At 41.7% G+C, this 20,053-nt stretch overlaps 2 protein-coding genes across 8 annotated transcripts in view; both read right to left on the bottom strand.

The window, feature by feature from the left end:
* Positions 1-504: 504 nt before the first annotated feature.
* On the bottom strand, positions 505-1,445 carry LOC144701134 (protein LURP-one-related 15-like). Its single transcript, XM_078572857.1, has 3 exons — positions 1,173-1,445; positions 839-1,066; positions 505-759 (listed from the first exon to the last, which is right to left on the bottom strand). The coding sequence occupies exons 1-3, from the start codon at positions 1,380-1,382 to the stop codon at positions 592-594; spliced, it is 606 nt and encodes a 201-aa protein (XP_078428983.1). The 5' UTR covers positions 1,383-1,445; the 3' UTR covers positions 505-591.
* A 1,549-nt stretch (positions 1,446-2,994) lies between these two features.
* Positions 2,995-20,053, bottom strand: part of LOC144701133 (MUS308 and mammalian DNA polymerase-like protein) — a 32,289-nt gene continuing 15,230 nt past the window's right edge. Inside the window, exons 9-28 of one of the 7 annotated variants that reach the window (XM_078572853.1) lie at positions 16,507-16,668; positions 16,156-16,395; positions 15,707-15,919; positions 14,847-15,197; positions 14,575-14,727; positions 10,527-10,745; positions 9,847-10,065; positions 9,609-9,729; positions 7,544-8,478; positions 7,249-7,446; positions 6,926-7,182; positions 5,885-6,074; positions 5,708-5,797; positions 5,268-5,620; positions 4,791-4,899; positions 4,581-4,718; positions 4,320-4,416; positions 3,905-4,234; positions 3,739-3,828; positions 2,995-3,611 (exon numbers count right to left, since the gene is read on the bottom strand). In XM_078572853.1, the coding sequence (XP_078428979.1) occupies positions 4,152-4,234; positions 4,320-4,416; positions 4,581-4,718; positions 4,791-4,899; positions 5,268-5,620; positions 5,708-5,797; positions 5,885-6,074; positions 6,926-7,182; positions 7,249-7,446; positions 7,544-8,478; positions 9,609-9,729; positions 9,847-10,065; positions 10,527-10,745; positions 14,575-14,727; positions 14,847-15,197; positions 15,707-15,919; positions 16,156-16,395; positions 16,507-16,668 (4,128 nt within the window). In that variant the 3' untranslated portion in view covers positions 2,995-3,611; positions 3,739-3,828; positions 3,905-4,151. Of the gene's footprint in view, positions 3,612-3,738; positions 3,829-3,904; positions 4,235-4,319; positions 4,417-4,580; positions 4,719-4,779; positions 4,900-5,267; positions 5,621-5,707; positions 5,798-5,884; positions 6,075-6,925; positions 7,183-7,248; positions 7,447-7,543; positions 8,479-9,608; positions 9,730-9,846; positions 10,066-10,526; positions 10,746-14,574; positions 14,728-14,846; positions 15,198-15,706; positions 15,920-16,155; positions 16,396-16,506; positions 16,669-20,053 lie in introns of those variants that run through there. The other 6 variants (XM_078572851.1, XM_078572854.1, XM_078572850.1 and 3 more) reach the window with 6 other exon arrangements.

Here is a 20,053-nt window from a genome sequence, read left to right as displayed (position 1 = left end):
TAGAAAGTAGGCACGATCCTATTCTCAAGGAGGTGCTAAGTCATCCTACTTTCTAGGATGTACCAAGTCAACCCCCACGATCCTGAAACTTAGGGCTGGGGCTTTGACATTTTCAACAATGTGATATTTGGCGATCTAGATATAATTGCCTTCTTTAAAATTTGACAACTTTTCCAATCAATTGGACTTGATTTTTCTAGTTAAATGAGAAGATCAATCATATTACACATGCATAGCTTAATACTTATGGAACGAATGATTTCGACAAGTTCTTCAAAATAAATTATTGAGTGAAAATTTAACTCTTATATTCTCCACATGAAAGTGAAGGACATCATGTCTAGTTTATGAATATTTATTTTGAGTATTTTTTGCAGTTGGATTTTAAAAGATGTTGAGGTTATTGTGTACTTTTAAAATTTTGTGGATAAGATTTTAGAAAGTTTGTTCGGCGGAAAATTAGCTCGTCTGGCGATTATCCAATTGACCATTTACTTACAGAAAGGAGAAAATCAATATGCATATAAATAGGAGGCATTTGCAGTGTTACTTGGATCTGAGAAAAGGTGTCTAATATTAGTCGATTACAAATTATATTTCTACATCGAAGCTTCCTCCACTCCCACCCCCTTCTTTGTTGATTTCGTCTAAGACGATGATAAGTGCAACAATGAAGGCCTGGTCGACGTTTGGGTAAATCGTTACCCCGAAGCTGTCCTTTCCGAGCGCTATGTTTTTCAGCGTGTACTGCTTCTTCATCTGTCAACATATTTAACAGTTTGATCAGAGAAGAAATGAAGAAGCAGAAGACGGAAAGAGAGATAGATAAACATATTACCTGGGCAACGATGGAGGATGTATCACCAACATAAACAGAGCACGATCTCTCAAAGAAACTCCCCTTGACCTTAAAATCAGGAACGTTCTTGCTCGTGTTAGCAGCCAGGAAAACGTCCAGGCTTGTCTTCAGCTGCAGCATGTGGGATCTCTTGGCGACGAACAGGAGATCTTTATCATCAGTGCTGCTCCCCCGGTAAACCTTCCATTTATCGTGAGCCGTCAGCACCTGAAGACAAAAAAAAACCCATGAGATTATTCTTTCGCTCCCGATAGAAATTCAGCCTCTATCTCGAAAAAACCGCGAAATAGTATTCAGAAAACAAATAATTCACCTTTTTCTGCATGGTTAGTACGGGTTGGCCGGAAGCGTCCTGCAGAACGCGCCGTTCGCGTAGGCTGAAGACCGTCTTCTTCACCCGAAACCAGACGTTATCCTGCACGTCCCTTACGGTGAAATCGCGTTCACTGATGCTCAAGAACTTCTGGGTAATGATGAGATCAACAGGGTACGGGGCGCAAAATTGGGGGCCGACGATCGCCATGGTTACCGATTATCGCTGACACGCTACTGTGTAAAGTGTTGGGTCGTCTCAATAGCCTTGAGCACTTGTATATACCCGTGGATTGGGTGCTCTTGCCACGCGAAACGAAGATGAAAGGAAAGCGCCGAGACGGACGAAGTCAACGCGGTTGCGACCGATAACCCGAACCCGAAGTTAACGCAGAAATCTCTGGCGAATATCTAATCATGTGGTTCGTCCACGTTCGCGAAATATCTATGAAACCGGACGTATCGTAGCGTACCGACGATATTTTTATATTTAATAATTCCAAGCTATCTTCTCTCTGGCTCGCTCTTTCTTGCTAACGTTTTTACGCCTCGATCTTCTTCAATATTTTTCAACAGGAATCGAATACTCATCTAACTCGGTGATCCATCTAAGCATTACTCTTGACGTCTTCACTTATCATTGCCGCGCTAATATGATGCATCAAGCTTGTATTTTGATTCAACTGTTCTGTTACCCCGACTCATTCTGCATTGCTCTTGGCATCTTGTTCGTTCTTCATCTTTGCCATACTCCTTTTGCCGAGGTTTATGCACGCATAACAACTATAATGTTTCAAAGTATTGTTTAAATATGATGTACAATGGTGGCTTAAATATGTATTATGTTAATGGGGATTAGACTTGAATTTTCATAAAATTTGTAATATTGACACCACTTCAGAAAATTGGAGTTTCTGGCGTCGGTGGCCCCAAAGTTTGTGAGTGAAGTGAGAAGAAGATCACATAAAAAAAACCAAGAAAAACCCACTAATTGACAGGAATTTTCATTGTCGAAGAGCTTGAAATGTTGGAAAGATAAAAATGAAGGATTAACCTAATAACCCGAGTTGTTTCTAATATATATTTATACTCTTAAGATTTTGAGATAGTTAGGTATCAAAATTCATCTAGATAAAGAGGAAAAACAAATGGATCGACGAGCGATCTCAGCTTCCCTCTAATACCTCTCTGTAGCGGAGCCCTTGATTCTAGCATCTGATAACAATGATAAATATACCCATAACTGCACGAAGTTGATCTAAGTTTAAGAATCTAAAATTTGAATTTATGATATTATTAACTAGCCTATTAAAATATTTCTGTTATATAATGAATATTATATATTTTTATCGAACACTTCTTCATTTTTACTACTAATCAATATTTTCCATGTGTGAAAAAACTTAAGGAATTAAATGGGCTGATTATCACTGTTCTGAAACTATTTATTTTGGATATTGGGTCAGACTTCAGCATTTCTGGCTGTGGGCTTCAAAGGAGTAGTTAAAGGGGCATAGACCACATCCTAGATCAGTCCACTAATTTCTCTAACTTCCCTCCAAAAGAGTATCATGAAATTCAAGTAACGGAACCATCAACCAATCGGAGTAGAGCAAGAAATGACATGGAGAGAAATTGGGAAATGATAGACAAGGATAGTAAGCATGCCCATGTATAAATAATTCATATCTCTCTCTTTCCTGAATTCTGGACATGTTCTACCAGTGGCTGGCTAGAAGAACAAGGTCCTCAAAGATTTTGGTCTTTCAACATAGTTGATTTTAAGTGTTTTGAAGTGTTCATCCTTTTTTTCATCATTTTCTTGAAAGAAAAAAATGCCTGACCCTACTGAAATATAAGGATCTAAGTTGAGTGACAGGCACTATGACCGTAAACAAGAAAAATAAGAAATCAACATAATGTTGGGATCACATACCCTAGTAAAGATAACGGAAGATCCACACCACTACAAACGATGTACAAGCCGAATACGACTATAGATACTCGTAAACAAAATTTGAGATATTGAGATCTGAACATATCGAGAGAAATAGACATATTGGGAATTTGATATCCCCTCTTGGGCATTTATTTGAGCTTGCCTGCTACCTAAATTTTATGTTTTTTATAGTTTCACAATCTCATCATTTGTATAGAATGAATTGGCTGAAATCTTTCTATTTAAGAGTGTGAAATATTTCTCCATATTCAGCAACTTTTTTGTGCTATGTTTGCATTTCTATTTGAGGATGTATTATTGCGTACCTTTCAAACCCCATCAATTCAGATCAGAGAATCGCATAACCCACCACTTTCATTTGAATGGGATCCAATAAAAAATTTCCCGCATTCAATTACTGGCTTGTAAGACGCCTACGTAATTTCAATTTGCATAGGCAAAATATCAGCAACCTGTATGACCAGAGAAAAATCACCATCTCTACAATGGCCAACCATGAGCTCTTAGTAACCACTATATAAACCAACGTTTAGACAAACTCTACGTAGAAGCAAATTTTGATGAAAAGTAATGATGCAAACATTATAAATGGGAACTCAAACCTTACCAGCGACTGCTTGTTGAAGTATCCGCTTAAATTCCAACCATTTCAATAGAACCCCCAAATAATCTGCTTTTTCACGAGAAGAAAAACAGACTGCTGAGGCGCATGAGAAATATTTAAATCGAGAAGAAGAAATGAAGCGTAAAAACTTATAAGAAATATAGCTCACTTGAAGCCGAGAGGGTATTTCTATATAGGTTTGATGGAAGAAGAAGCTCTTAATCTTTCAACCACAATTGCCACGAGCTTGGATAGGCCTAGATAAATACTCGCAAATAGGAGATCTGGAACTACCTTTGGAATAGTTTCTCTTTGAAAGAACCAAGCTCTGCAACTTTCATTCACCACTGCCACGACCTTGGATAGGCCTAAATAAATACCCGCAAATAGCAGCTCCAGAAGTACCTTTGAAATAGTTACTCTTTGAAAGAACCAAGCTCATCGATGGGCTTCAAGGAACCCCATGTGGGGCCTATCATTAATTTAACGCGCAGAGGGACTGAAACAAGGAGGAAAATTAGGCAAGCAGTTCATAAACGTCCAATTAAAGGAAGCAGAACCCAACAAAAGTCTCAAAAAATAACCATTAAGCTTTATGGCGTTCTCCATGCTTGACTGGAGTAGATTACTGGCCTCAGGAAGAACAGAAGGGTCAACTTCAAGCACTAGCTCGTCATGCACCTGATGGCAAATGGAGATGGCATTTTAAGAAATTCCTTTAAACGTTGACGCAATACGAATAATCTCACCCTTAAAAATTGACGACTTCTTAGAAGGAAATTTCAGGAGATTTTTAGATAAGGTAAATGACCAAATAGTAGCCAAAAAAGACAAAAACGCCAAACCTGCAATAATATATGGCAGCGGCCTTTAAGCGCAGCATATTCTTGGTCCTTGGCATTGAGCGAATTCTTCTGGGATCTTTCAGCGACCGCAGAAAAAATCTTTATCATAGCAGTTTTAATGATATCCGCAGCAGAGCCCTAGAAAAACTTCTCTGTTAAAAAAAAATTATGGAATGCGAAATTTAGATAAAAAACTCACACGATTTCAACCTGACAAATGGAATTCACTGCTTGTCTCTCTGCTTTTGCCTTCTCTTTTTTATTTCCAGATTCTATTTTCGACAAATACCTTTTTCTCCCCTTAATAGTCTGTATGTACCTGCATTACATCACTAATGAAATCAACATACCAAACATTTCTAAGGTTGGGCAAACATCATTCGTCACGTCACAGCGAGAAAAAGAGAAGAGAGCAAGAAAATTAGTGAGAAAGCAGGAAGAGAGAGCAAGAAAGCAAGAGAGAGAGAGAGAGAGTCCTGTGACCTGAATACATGACGTGATGGGTTTAGTGGTGATGAGATACTATGACAAGAATTTCAAAATTTAAGGATGCATGTTCTGATGCCAGACATCATGAATTGTCATGGTGACATCACCAAGTGACCAGTCGTCAACCGACCATCATCATCCCATCATGTCCAGACGTGATGGTCCCTATTAAGAAGCAAAGGTAGAAGAAATATATACCCTTTCTGTCGACAAGATAATACAGCTTCTTGGAGCCAGGCAGAAACAGCAGGGAAGGATTTCTTAAAGCTCCTAATTTTTCCTGCTGCTTCATCCTCCCCACAATCTAGTTGTTCTGCAAGAGAGCTGGGACCCATCCCATATAAAATGCCATAGACCAACCGTTTCGTATGTCCTCTCTCGTCAGCCGTTATCTCAGATTCAGATTTCCCTTTCCACCTTGCAGCTATCATGGTAAAAACGTCTCCATCAGGCCTGCTAAGAAGGTCTATTAAAGCAGAATCCTGAGAGAAATGGGCCACCAGTCGTAGTTCTATTTGTGAGTAATCTGCGACAAGTAGCAGCCATTTTTCCTGCATCACATCCAAGTACAATGGTTATCAAAAAAATATAATCCAAGCTTCAGATAAGTCAAGATAAGGAAAAACATCAAAAATTACTTGAGTTGGAACAAAAAAATCACGGGCATTGATTTGGTGATACTCCGGAGATGAAGAATTCATGGTGAACTCCAGCATATGTTCCACACACTGCATGAAGGCACATGAATATTAGGTTGATTTTATGCGCACGCACAAGAAATGATATATATATATATATATGAAGGTAAAAAGGACCTGAAGATTTGGATCCTCCATGGAAAGCCGCCCGGTGACCGCTGATGTCTGTAACCAATGTCCTCTCAGTATATATCTTTGTGATTCTACATTCAGCTTGGCTTTAGAACATATCGACCCCAGAGTACAGTTTAACAATTTTGCTAGTGTCCTATGTTCCTTGATTATGGGAACAATAGGATGTTGCCCCCTGTAGATAGGGAACATAATCATGAAGAATAACGAGGAATGGAAGAAAAACACTCAAAAGGAGGATTAATCCTATTAATGGAACTCTATCAAAGAAATTCACCGCTCAAAGCTCACCAGTTTCATATATCACATATTCTGTTTCCAATATACTCATTATGACTATGATACAATCCTCTACCCCCAAGGGTATCTTAGGTATTTTAGCCGACTGGGGGCACTTTTGTCATCTCTTTTCTTATAAATATGTATAGCCCTCCCTTGTGGAGGGCAGGCGAGACTTAAGGTAAGATCGGCCTCTTGGCTCACTATCTCGATCCTCCCTGTCTCAGTCCATTCCACTTGACCGTCCAATGATCCCCTATCCCCATGATCGTTTCACCGGATCTTCAGTCGGCTCCCCTCCAATCCAATCCCTAGCCTTGCCTTTTGGTTCTCTCCTAGGCTCCGACAATCCCCGTCCCCGCGATCATCAACTCTTCACCGCGTCATCAGGCGACTTGTCCCTGGTCGATCCCTGCCTCCCCTGTTCGACCCTTCCTATCATTCCCGTTTCAACTCTCCTACCCCGGGAACTTCTACCTCTTCTCGCCCTCTACTCTCCTTCTGATACGAACCTAGACCATGGTTCTTATCTGACTATCTTTGGATTTAAGTTGTAAAAAGATTTATACCTTAAAACTGTTCTAGGATAGAAAATTCCATAAAACTGTTCCTACTCAAAAATTGCTGCTTTTAATGATTGCCTCCATCTTCTCAACTTTAATTCGACTAGTGATCAAAGTTCAAGACACGTAAGGGATCATGTTCATCTTGAAGTAAAAATCCAGTTAATCATGAAAATTAAATTACCTCAGCATTTCCAGTATTTGTTTATCAGTGCTGGGATGCTGCTTTCCCTTGGCACATTCAGGAACAGGCAACTTCAATTGGGAATATAGAATATTAGCAACATCTGCAGGTGTGTACAGGGAAAATGCCCTCCCTGCGAGTCTATAAGCTTCCTTCTCAAGCTCCCTCACCTTCCTTGCCAGAATCTGCCTCGCCTGAAGACAAGCTTCCATATCAACTCCAATACCTTGATGTTCCATATCTGCAAGAACATGAACCTACATTCCAGGGAAAAAAATTGATGTCATATTTCTCCACAAAAAAATGTCTAGAACAAATATTACCATTGGATTCTCTATGTGAATAAGCGAGGGGATCAAATCCTCAGTGATGAGCAAATGCCAAAGAATAGAGCCAAGAGCTCGCGTCTGCGCCACTCGTTTGCAACAACCATTATGTGCTGCGAGACGCATCTGATTTCTCCATTTACCATCTCGATTTGCTGCCGCCACCATCTCCGTGCTCAGACGCTTCCTAACCGTCTATCATGAATATATGACAGTATCAGATGAGAGCTTAGAAATCCAATGGATTGACAAAGGAATTTCGATGCGACCCAATGAATATGATCTGTGCTACCTTCTCTAAGTTTGGAATGCTTTTACTTTCCTCATCCGGCCAGAGAATCCATGCAGCAAGGCATAAGTCGATTCCATTGTTAATCACAACAGTGGGCAGCAAAATATGAGAATTGTCCACGATTTTAAATCTTTTATCCAATCCAAGTCCAGGATGTTGAACACCCAATTTCTGAACAGAAATTCCCGGGAGCTTTAAGGCTTGAATTTGAATCTTTAAGTTCCATGTGAATTTCCTTACATCGTCACGCTGCATTATCCTACATATCTTACCCCATCTATCGCTAGCTTTACTCCAGAATTCATCGGCGAAGGACTTACTTGCATTGTCTTGAGAACACATTAAATCTTTGGGAAGCCTAATATAATATACCGGAGAATCCTTCCAGCATACTGCAATGCCAAGCACTTCAAATGGAAGAACGGAGTATTGCTCTGATCGTTTAGTGAAGTGAAAATCAAAATAGAACTCTTTTAGTTCATCCCACTGATTCAGAAATGAGTCGAATCCCCCAGAAAAAGAACATGCATTAATGGGACCTTTTCTGAGAGAATCACCTACTTCTGCTGCATCTGACTTTGGAGTTCTCACCGAAACATGATTGACGGCCACCAGCATACTCTCTTCTGAAGAAAACGATGCCTCTTGATTCTCTCTCGTAGCATTTGAGTTAATGCAAGGAAAATGATCCATGGCTTTTGACCCAACCTCAACCTGATGTCCTTTGTACTCAGCACCAACACTGCCAGGACTGGTATTGTTACCATTGGATAGAACCAGTGGATGGGAAATATGAGCAACATCAACCCCAAGAGATTTAAAGGCTGAAAAGGCAGCAAGTCTTGCCTCCTCCGCCTGATCAAGAACTATTTTACGGGCACCATTTTTAATTTTCTTTGCCATCCCCAGTTGTATCCGTCTCATAGCTGGGTTTCCTGCACAGTTGATTGAATCTAATCAAGATCAAAATTATATCGCGGTAAAAAAATAACTTAAACAACAAAAAGAAGATCACCCAGACATACAAAAATCTTAGCACGAAATAAGTTAGACTTTGTTATCAGACCTTGACTATTTAAATGAAGTCAATTAGAAAGATCAACAGAAAACCTTTAAGCAATATCGTAGGTCAGTGTGGAGATCATAAACAACAACTTCAACTACTCGAGTAATTATCTCCGTATTTATACATATCTTAGTATGTTTCCCATAGACAAGAAAGAAACACAAGATCAGCCAAATGACAGAGATACATTAGAAAAATTCATCGGATTACTTAGCAATAGTCTTGAAGCATTATACTAACACAGCTGACAGCTCTGGTCTACTGCCTAACAATGTTTCTCATTATTTAGGACTGAATGATGTGGTTATAAAACCTACAAGTCTGTTGAAAATGAAGGGGCCAGAAACCCTGGAGACGGAAACCTGAAGAGGAGACAGAAAGCTGAGAATGTTTCCTTGAACTCAAGAATTATGAGTGTGATACAAGTGGCATTGAGAGGCCATAAAGAGGACGGGTTAGAGGGTAGGCCCAATAACCCAATAAATGGTGAGAGTGTGAGACAAGAGATAGATGTGGCATCAGAACACACAAGGATGAAAGCCAAAATCTATGACAGTCATTCAGTTTTGAAGAAAAAAAATCTATGACATTTATTGTTTTAAAGAAAAAAATCTATCACAGTCATTGTCTTGAAGAAAAAAATCTATGACATTCATGGGACAGTTTCATGTGCATTGTTTGCTATACCAGTGTCATGGATGACTTCTAAATGGAACAACTAAGCATACATCTTAAAAGCCATACACTACCATTAATGCAATTTTTTTAATATGGTAATCAATCACGAGCATTACCACAGCAATACAGTCAATTAAAATCTGATCATGAACGACATGGGTTCTTGATGGATAAATCTGAAATTATTCATACAAACTCCACATTATTGGGGACCTAAACAAGCTCAAAAATCAGTTTTTTGTCACACTTTCAAATGTATAGCGTGAATGCATAGCCAAGAATCCTTCCCAATCATCAGAAAGAAACAGGAAATCAACTTACCGTCCTGTGCATTCCACGCCGAAGATTCATAGAGAGCCTTTGCAATATCAGGAATGGATGCCTCAGCAATAGACAGTGGAGTTCTCAATCCAGCCTTGTACAGCGCCCTAGCACGCGACCCCTGCACATTGCATATTTGAGGGAAAATAATGACTAGAGGACTAAAGAATACGATGTCTAAAGAATCTCATTTATAAAAGAAACATTCGGCATATTTGAATCACATTTGTTAAATTACCTTGACGTATGGAATATTCGTCAGCTCAGCTATTTCAGATCTCACTCCAAATGAAACCCGATTCTGAAACTTAGAAACCAATCCTCCCAAATCATGCCATCCGAGCCTTTCACAGAAAGCGGAGACCATAAAAGCAAATCTACCAGCATTTTCTTGCAGAGACTGAATCATGCCTCTGGAAACTTTGAAAGCATCACAAACATCAGGCATCGGAACCTCCTGAAATAAAAAAGAACACAAATTGCTATGATAATAAACAGGCACAGTTTACAGAAGTTTTAAATGCAAACTTAAATAGGGTTAAAGAAGGCCATAAATTGATTTATAACAGATCAACAAATCATGAGATAGGAGATTCAACACAAATAAAAAATCTAATGAAACTGTTTGATTTGAGGAATTACAGCTAACCATCATGGTAAAAGCTCCATACCACACCAAATATGGCAATAACTCAGGTGATTACTACTCAAACCGTAAAATACAATTTCTACTGGAATAATATGAACCGTTGTTTATATAATCATTTGCACACAATGACGTTTATGAGGTACATTACAGCAAGTACTTTAATTTCCTGATGAAGAAGATATAAGCCAACTTGATTGCAACCTAATTCAACAGAGAAAGTATAACATCCCAATGAAATAGATATTTTACTGGGATAGCATATGCCTCACCTGAACAAGTCTTGATAACATAAGAGCCACATAAAAACGCTTCGCTACCCTTAGAGTTTGATCACCGGAGAGAGCTCTTCCATTACTGTTGCCTCCAGCAATAAATTCAGGACCGTGGAGGATCTTTGTTCCTCTTAAACTTTCAGAGAAATGCAACGGAGCACCATGAGATACTCTCATTAAGAAAGGCTCCGTCACTCCAACCCGATTCCCCACAGACTAGAAATAAAACAGAGAATTATGTGAGGGTCAAAATGATAAGTCCAAAACCTCTTTAAAAATGGCGATCATGTTTCAAACGGAACTGTTAGATGTGACTCAACATTTGTATAATTCCTCCAGTGAGTAAAAAATAGTTCAAAACATTGAAATTGTATTATATCGAAAAAAAAATTGGGACATGATTCTGGGTTTCTACCTCCCTCCCAAATTGGGAAGGAGGCATTTAGGAATGTAAAATCACACCAAGAGTTGGATAAATTGATACATTCTTTTCAAAGACATGTCCTAAGAAGGTTCAGCATCTGTAGGAATAATGAATCTGTGCTTCGATTTCTGCTTCTAATGTCTGGACTGGTCAGTGAAAGTAATCGCCGATGTTCCAATAAGAGAGCCCGATAAATTGGGCCATGTGCGGGATCTCACAAGTGGGAGCACAGTCCCATGGTGACCCTACAAATAACTGAGAGCAGAAGAGAAGCAAGAGATCTCTTTCTTTCAAAATTCTATTTCTTGAGGGGCAGCTGTGGCTGAGGACTGGGAAGGGAGGTACCTGCGACCAGAAAGGGGGAGAGGATCCTCATTTCTCTCTCCTTCCTCATTTCTATTTCCTATACTTCTTGTTTCTTTGCCTCTAAATACAAGGCTTATTCTGCTCAGTTCTATCGTCTGTCTGAAGAACACCTGGCCTCATCAATATATGGTTTCCTCATTTTTCTCTCCTTCCCCATTTCTATTTCTTCTACTTGTTTCTTTGCCTCTAAATACAAGGTTTGTTGTGCTCAGTTCTATCTTCTGTCTGAAGAACACCTGGCCTCATCAACATATGTTTTCCTAATTTCTTTTCCTCTACTTCCTCTTGGATACCTGTTGGTATTATAAACAGCACGAAAATTTAAGCCTACTGAATACTCTAAAATATCATGTGAAATTATTTTGCCACAATTGAATGTTATTTCAAATAAAAGGCTGGTATAACCGACCATTTGCCACAGCAAGAACTTGGTACCACTGATTGAGTTGATTCTACAGTAAGATCATGTCCCTGACGCAGCAGCAGGTTTAAAGAAGGATCAAGAATCTCCAGAGGAAAGAGGAGAGTGGAAGAAGAGAGAAAACAGAATAGAAGAATGAAGTGTCTTACTATTGACATGATTAGGCGTCACATTTTCGTTTAAAAAAAAACTATTACCGTGAATAGGCCTGGTATAATACCAGGTCAGTACATGAGAGAGAAAAAAATAGTGAAGCTTCTGAATGAATATGCATTAACAATCTTGCGAATGAATATGCATGAGAGAGAATATAAGGAGATAAATGCATTAACACGCTACTCAAGCTTGTGAATGAATGTTATTATTCTCCAATGGAGTTAGATATCCCCAGAGGACTTTGACGGAAACCATAAAGGAAGCAAGACCGATATTGAACAATATCAACACACATTCGCATTAACAATCCTGGATTAAATACCAGGTCATGGGTAAACGTATTGGGCCAATAACTAGGCCCATTAGTCTGAAAGTAGGAATAACTAAAAACAGGGAAGAGAGAATAGGAAATAACAGAAATAGAAAGAAGTAAAGAAAGAAAGAGCGAGGAATTGGAGTATCCTGTCTGACAGTTATCCATGCCAGCTTGATGCAAATATCCCACAAATGAGCTGAGTAACCTTTGTAAAGATTTTGTTTGTCTTCAGAGAGGATGGAATGTACTGAATTCAGAAGTCTCACATCTTTAGTTTCTCATTGATAAAGTCGTGGTCAACCTTGGCATCCTTTGTGCAGTCTACTCAATACAGTCAGGTGCTATTTTAATAGCAAGAAACTAACTGGACAGGCCAGTCACAAACGGGACAAAATTCAGCTAGGATCTGCTTGATTCATACAGCCCTGGAATCAAAGCCAGAAATTCTGCCTCAGCAATCAACAGAACAACCACAGGTTGTTTTTATTGTACCAGATAATCAAGTTGCCCTGAAAAAGGAGCAAAACTCTTTAGCGGACTGCCAATCAACCAGAGAACCAGTTTTGTCTGCATCAACATAAACAACCAAACGAAGTCCAGTGTCCTATTAAAACAGATTCCAAGTCCCTGATGTCGTTCCTTACCCTTGAGAGATGTAACACAGTTGTACTCAAAGGGCTCAAGGGTAGAATCTTCTCTTTCAAAGTTTCTATTGTGAAAGAATGAGAGAGAGAGAGAGAGAAATGGGGATTAGAAGGGACGATGGAGATGAGAGGCCGGGCGCCAGGATAAACATATATAGAGGTCGAGCAAAGCCTCATCTGTGGGGAATTTCTGTACAAGAGACAAATGAGGAAACTACATTATTTTCCTTTTGCTCCTTGAAGACTAACAGTGGCAGCAGGAGGCCCCCGACCACCTCCAGCCCCGCCATGATGGAATACCCAGACTCCAATCTGGTCAAGAGAAGTCCACAGAGCTTCCCGAAAGCCCCAAACAGAGTTTCCATCAAGACACCTCTAGCTTCAAAGACGACTGGCACTGGCTCCCCACCTGACGCTCCATCAGTCACGAGACCATCACCACCGTGAGGTCACATTCCCACTGACCGTCTGGTTCCATTCACAATCCGCAGTATAGGCCACCACAGAGACCCCATGGATGAAGGAGCCTGTATCCAACTGTCAAAGATCTTTCTGACCCAGAGTTCGGAACTTCATCCAGAAACTGCACAGACCTTGAACATTGGGACACCACTCATAACTTTCCCCTCCACCGAAGAGCCCTCCAGCAGCCCCCCCAACTTCCTTGGTCCTTTCATGAAATCCATGTAGACCCCCTTCCCTTTCCCCTGTCGTTCTCAACAACGACATTCGAAGTGGTTATGGCCTACACAGCTGCTGCTCCAGCAAATCAGAGGATCCTGGTAATCCCGTGCATTATGCACCCACACCAAGCAATGAGAGCTTATCACCATAAATCCCTCATTCATCATTTCCAGGATCCCACACTCAAACCAAGTTCCCTTGCTCAGTGCAACCCAAAAATCACCCAACCCCCCTCTTCCGTCGCAATCCTATGCACAAAACCACCAAAAAGCTTTGCACAGTCACTTGACTCAGCCTTCTCAAGCGACCCATCAATGTTGTACAGTGAGAACCCAAATCCATGTCTCCAGCCACATCCCATGGGCCCATTATGACCCTGTCCCTTGCATGTACATGGGTAGCCAAACTATGCCTTCCAGAACCCTCAAATACTCCAGCGACCTCTTCCCAGCACTTCCACAATGGGCGTGGACTCGACTCACATCAGAAGACAATCAAGGGGACCAACGCCTGCATCGCCACCATGCAAGGAGTGATGTCCATCTCCAAGGGGGTAATCAGGCTCTAGTCTACCACGGCCGTCATAGGGATGGTGTGCCCTCAGCTGTGGAAGTCATTACCACCTCCGCACGAATGGCTTTGAGAGATATGAGAAACAATATGCTTGTTCTATATACTAGGTTATATTGTTTTGGATCTCAGAGGACCCGATACAATGGATCGATCTAAGCAGATGTCATGCAGGCATTTACAATATTACAAAATTAAGTCTTAAGTAAAAAGAAAAAAAAGAAGAAAATAACAAATTGGACAAAGGAAAGCACCAGCTGACAGGTCCATCTGTTTAAGGCAGTATAGGTGTATAAACTAAATTCTAGGAAACAAATGAGGATATGTTTAAAAAACAATAAAGAAATATAAAGATACAAATGATGGCTGAGAATTTCGAAATGCACAGTTGCAGTTTTTTCATTCAAAATACAGAAGTCACAAATTGCAAAACACAATAGGCGTGTATAATAAATACAATATACCTGGTCCAGGGTGGAAAGTTCCATAAATCGCTCGTAGTACTGTTCCCAATCTGGCTCAACATCCACATTGATAGGTGTGACAATATAGACCATATGAAGATCAGATGCAAGAACAAAACCTTCCCTTGCCCTTGCAAGATCATCCAAGACAACCTAGACCAAAAATAAGAGCTGTGATTACTTCAATTTAAGAAAAGCAGGCAAGGATAGAAAATTGACATAATGAAAAAATGATAGAAATTTGGTTAAGGAGTGAAGTTCATGAGAAGTACTAATGATTCTTCAGGATTAAGTGAACTTCCAAAGCTTGCACGTCCAAGTGGTGTAGCTGTGTATAACATAGATTGCTGATCCCATTGAAGAAATTTGTTTTGGCACAGCCAGCGAAGAGAATCCTGCGCTGACTTCACAACTGCTTCAAATGGTCTGGTAGAGTTCAGGAGGGTGCACCTAACGTAACGGTTAATATCGCTGGGAGTTTGCACGATCCCACCAGCAACAACCTCTAAGATTGCATGAGTCATTCCATTTTTGCCCTCTGTGAGACAAGATTGCAGAGATGGACAGCTGTCATTCAGCATGCACTTGACTCTCTTTAATTCTTGATCTTGGCAAATTAGTATCTGGACAAGGCAGATTTAAAACAACAAAAGAAGGGTAAACAAAAGCCATGGACTTACAAATGGACACGACAAAATAGTGTCTGCAAGCAGGGAGGCAGAAATTAACCAATGAATCAAACGCTTAAAGTTGTTTGTCACCCGCCCAAAAATTAATCATGATAAGAAGTAAAACATAAGTTTGTACTGAATCACCATTATGAAAGACAGAGTAAACCACACCTTGTGAACTCTGAAAAAGTCTAAGTTGTTTGTACATTATATTTCCCAATTCCATTTCTTTAGCCTATGTTCTTCTGGAGCCCACTTCAGTAGTCAGAATATTTATATGATGAGACACATAAATCCAAACAACAAATTATTCTGAAGCAGAGAAGCAACAGTTGTCTCATAGAAAATACCATCATGATGACTAGCTGCAAATAATGGACCAGTTTTGATAAAAAGAATTGTCATTCGTTCTGGATTTATGATTCCGCTTAACAAACATTAAATGAAATAAACTCTCTTACACTTTCTCCCAGGGCATCAATCCCAGTCCGGCCAGCACGACCAGACATCTGTTTGTATCTTGTTCCATCAATGAAATCACGACCAATCCTGGGCTGACGAAATATGACCCTTCGAGCAGGGAGATTGACTCCAGCTGCTAATGTAGATGTTGCAGTCAACACACGCACTAGGCCCTTACGGAAGCAATCCTCAACAATCTCCCTTTCCTCAACCTGATTCAGAAAAAAATTACGAAGGGATATCTTAAGTAAAACTATCCAATTAAATTATACTCAGTCAATTTGTCAAAGCAGCTATTCGATTTGGCCATCCAAGCAAAAATTATGAATGGCCCAACATTCATGTCTAGCCAGTAAGTTTCATCTGAAGAGTGCCAGATGTAACAAAATATTTTACTATGAAAAACAAGTTGCCAATTGCACCAATAAAAGAATGTCAAGTGACCTACTGTGAGGCCTGCATGGTGATATGCCACACCAGAAGGTATTGTCTCTTCAAGAACAGGATCTAGTCCTGCAGGAGACCGTCTTAAGGCGTCAATAACTGATGCAGCACCACTGTGCGTGTCACTTGATTCTTGGGAATCAACAGAATTTTTTCTTAGATACTTTGCAACATGCTTCGCTGTCGATTCGCATCCCTTTCGACTGGAACAAAAAATAAGAACAGAGTGGCCTTCTTGAACAACCTGTCGATGGAGAGGGAAAACTTTTGTATCAGGTGGTACCAGATGAATGATAAAAGTTCAATAAGAATTTTTAAATAATAAATTGTTGCAACAGCTTTGAACACGGCATACCTCATCACACAATTTTACAACGTGATCAGGGTCTTTACCCCCATGATTAGCGTTCTCCGGAATTTTCCACACAAGATCCAACTCTTTGGTGAAAATACTAGTTCCAACCTTGATATATTCTTTGAGTGGAACAGGACGAAATTCCGTCTGGTACAGTGCTGCCTACATACCATAGAAATTGGTCATTATGAGAAGATATGAATAAATATGTGGTGCTGATACACCTTGGTAGTGTCGATGAAATATCTCTCAACTTTGAATTCAAGAAAACACTAGAAAACAGCAATGTAGGTCAGGACTCGATTGATAGGAATAATGAGAAGAGAAAATAAGAACGGCACAGACGAACAGATGGCTCCTCCCATCAAGTCGGAGCTCCCCTCCTCCGGATCAGCAGGCCAGTTCCTGCTGCTTCAGCCTTCTGACGGTCGTAACCGTCAGCTTCTGTTCAAGAAAAGATCCCAATGTCTTTCGTGTTCTCCTCTTCTCTTATTTATTGGGTTTTTCCCCCACTTGGTCAGCACGGGCGGTCAACGGGCTGTTGGCCGGCTCTCTTCTTATTCCTTCTTTTATATTTCTTTGAATAGAACATATCAAGAGTTAACTCAAATCAGCACACAAAAGTATGACCAAATGCACAAAAGCACTGGAAAATAGAGCACATGGGCTTGCCTTTCTCATACGCTCGTTATATTTCACACTTCTATACAATTTAAAGATACTATTTTTAAAGCAGGCAGAAAATTTGAGCTTAAGGAGAAGAGGATTGGGTAGAAAAGAAGAAAGCATTCTCATTAACTTTCTCATGATATGACGGGACGATACAACTCAGCAGCATCTGGTGAAGCATGCAATGAGCCAAGCATCTCTTATCGATTTGAGGGTCAAGGGAAGAGTCCATGAAGCCTCGGACTGCCTGTTAGGCCCCTAACTAGGCGGCATTCCCTGCCCAGAGGCCTGCGTGCTTATTGGGAGGGCATGTCCGCGTTTTAGACTCATGATATTAAAGGACTGAGTCATCATGGGTAGTGATGTCCAAACCTGATCTTTCAGGCCATCGCCCCTTATGTGGTGATACACTACAGATGGTGTGCATGCCCGTCCATGCCCTAGGCAAGACGGATCAAGCGAAGTCCGCGCGTGTTGGGCGCGCGGGCCGACAGGCATGAGCGCGTGCGCACCAAGCGCCACGCGCGGGCGCCAATGTTACGCGCGAGCGCCAATGTTACGCGCGAGCACCAAGCGCCGCACAGGAGCGAGAAGTGCTGCGCGCGGGCGCGGGACGCCCAAACCGGGCGGCGTGCCGCGGGTGCAGTGTGTGGAGTTGTGCGGGGTGACGCGCAGAAGCTGTGCGGGCAGTGTGCGCATTGCATGTGCAGGGCACGGGGTAGGGAGATATCTTGCCAGGAGACTAACGCATGTGGCGCAATGAGAGGCACAGAGGACGCGAAGCGCTCCCGCGGCTAGTGCTGGGCGCGCAGCGCCTAGCTTGAGGGGTCAAATGCGGCGGCACAAAGGACGCGAAGTGCTCCCGCGGCTAGTACTGCGCGCAAAGGTGTCGACACGAGTACTGGTGGCGTGTGTGATCGTCAAGGCAGGGGTGGTGTGTGTGATCGCCATGCCCGCGGGCGCACGGCGCCCGGTCCGGAGCACATGTGCAGCGGCAGAGCGGGCGCGCGCGCGCGGAGCGGCGGCCTCAAGGCGGAGAGGCAACACTACCTTGGCGCAAGGCGCTGCGTCTCGTTGGTTTGTATCACCCCTCGTCTTCCCCCATGTAATTGTCCCAACTATGATGCAATTTTTTATGATATAAATGCAAGGACCCTATTCCCTGACGGGGCTGCGTCCCCACCATCTCCTCTAACCCCTTCTATGTGATCTTAAGCAATTGCAAAAACTTCCGCTGCAAAAGATCAAAGCTGTTCAGTGTTTTGCTCCGAACACTGAGGCAGGCACACGCCAGATTCGAGCAAGGGATCTAGCTCGGGACTTAACCGTGTGACACTGCCCCATAGATGAAGTTGGGAGCTCAATTGTGGCATTCTCTTTGTATCCTTCCAGAACTATGAACCCAAGATTTGAAATATGATGTCACTCTTTGATGCCTGAAGAACTGCACTGTTCTAATGCATATGTATGACTTCACACAGGAACATTACATTTGTAAGGGGAATACAGCCCACTTCAAAAGACTGCTGAGTTTAATCGTTTGCACCAGATTAGTAAATTCAGGTTAAGGAAACAGCAGCATGATCACTCGAATGTTCAGGCTATCCACATGTTGTAGGTGTTATATCTGATTTTTTTTTTGAAAACATATGAGGCGGTCACCCGAACAAATCGGTAACCACCTGACAGGTAGATGGTTCGAGCCCTAGGACTCTATTACATGTATACACTTTCATCTTCTCTCTTCATCCCCGTCATGAGGAAAACCATGATGCTATAAGACCTATCTCATGGGCGAGCCCGTCTGTAGACGCTTTCCCCCCTCGGAAGATCACCTTATTTTTGTGTAGCCAGATTCCCCAGAGCACTGTCAGCGCTCGGCGCCCCACTTCTCTATGTCTGGGACCGATCCTCTGCATGGACTCCAAAAAGGCCTCTTCTGATGACGTGTTCACCGTCAACTGTGCTTGGGTGGCCCTAACTGTGCATGTGAAAGGGCATCCAAAAAATAAATGATTACAATCTTTGTCATCTCTCGTACACCACACATACCGTCGTAGCATCTGGGTAGATTCTCTTGAGAAAGATGTAGGTCATCAATCTCTTTCGGAGCAAGAGCCATCCAAAAATCTTGGCCTTAAGCGAAACCAAAAGATGCCAGATGGCTCGACACAGTTGGATCATATTTTTGTCTTCCTCGTTGCCCTGCCAGATCTGTGCATAGGCTTTCCCCACTAAGAAAGGAGCTCTTATCCAATCCCAACCATCTAATTCCCCTGGCTTAGGGCGGATCTGATTTAGAGCTTGTTGCAATCCCAAGAAATCAGTTAGTCGTTGGTCTGACAAGGCACCTTCAACCCTCGGATTCCAGGTACTGTCCTAGCATTCACCTACTGTAGCTTGGGGGCATTTTGCTAGTGCAAATAGCCGAGGGAATGCTTCTCGCAAGGGGCCGTGCGACGACCAGAGGTCTGTCTAGAATTTAAAGAGAGAGCCATCGCCTATTCGGACAGAGTAGAACTCTCGGACCTTGGGGAAGATTTGTCGGAGGCTTTGCCAAAATGTTGACGCCCTCTTTATTGGGGCTATTTTCTTATCCAAGTTCAATCCTCGACCATACTTGTCTCTCAAGATCCGTATGGCGAGGTCATCGCTTGGTTGCATAATCCAAGTCACCCACTTTGCTAATAATGCCGTATTCATGCTTTGGATATGCAATACTCCTAGTTCGCCATGTTTGGTGGGCCTGCATACGGTATCGCATGCAACCAGTGCGAGCCCTCGACTCTGATCGGTACCATTGCCTTTCCAAAGGAAACGTCTCATCAAGCCTTCGAGACTCTGGCCGATTCCAGTAGGCATCTTGAATACAGAGAGA

This window comes from Wolffia australiana, chromosome 3 (genome assembly GCF_029677425.1).
Source record: "Wolffia australiana isolate 7733 chromosome 3, ASM2967742v1".
NCBI classification, from domain to species: domain Eukaryota; kingdom Viridiplantae; phylum Streptophyta; class Magnoliopsida; order Alismatales; family Araceae; genus Wolffia; species Wolffia australiana.
Note: the sequence above shows the minus strand (reverse complement) of the source record. Positions and strands in the feature narration are given on the sequence as shown.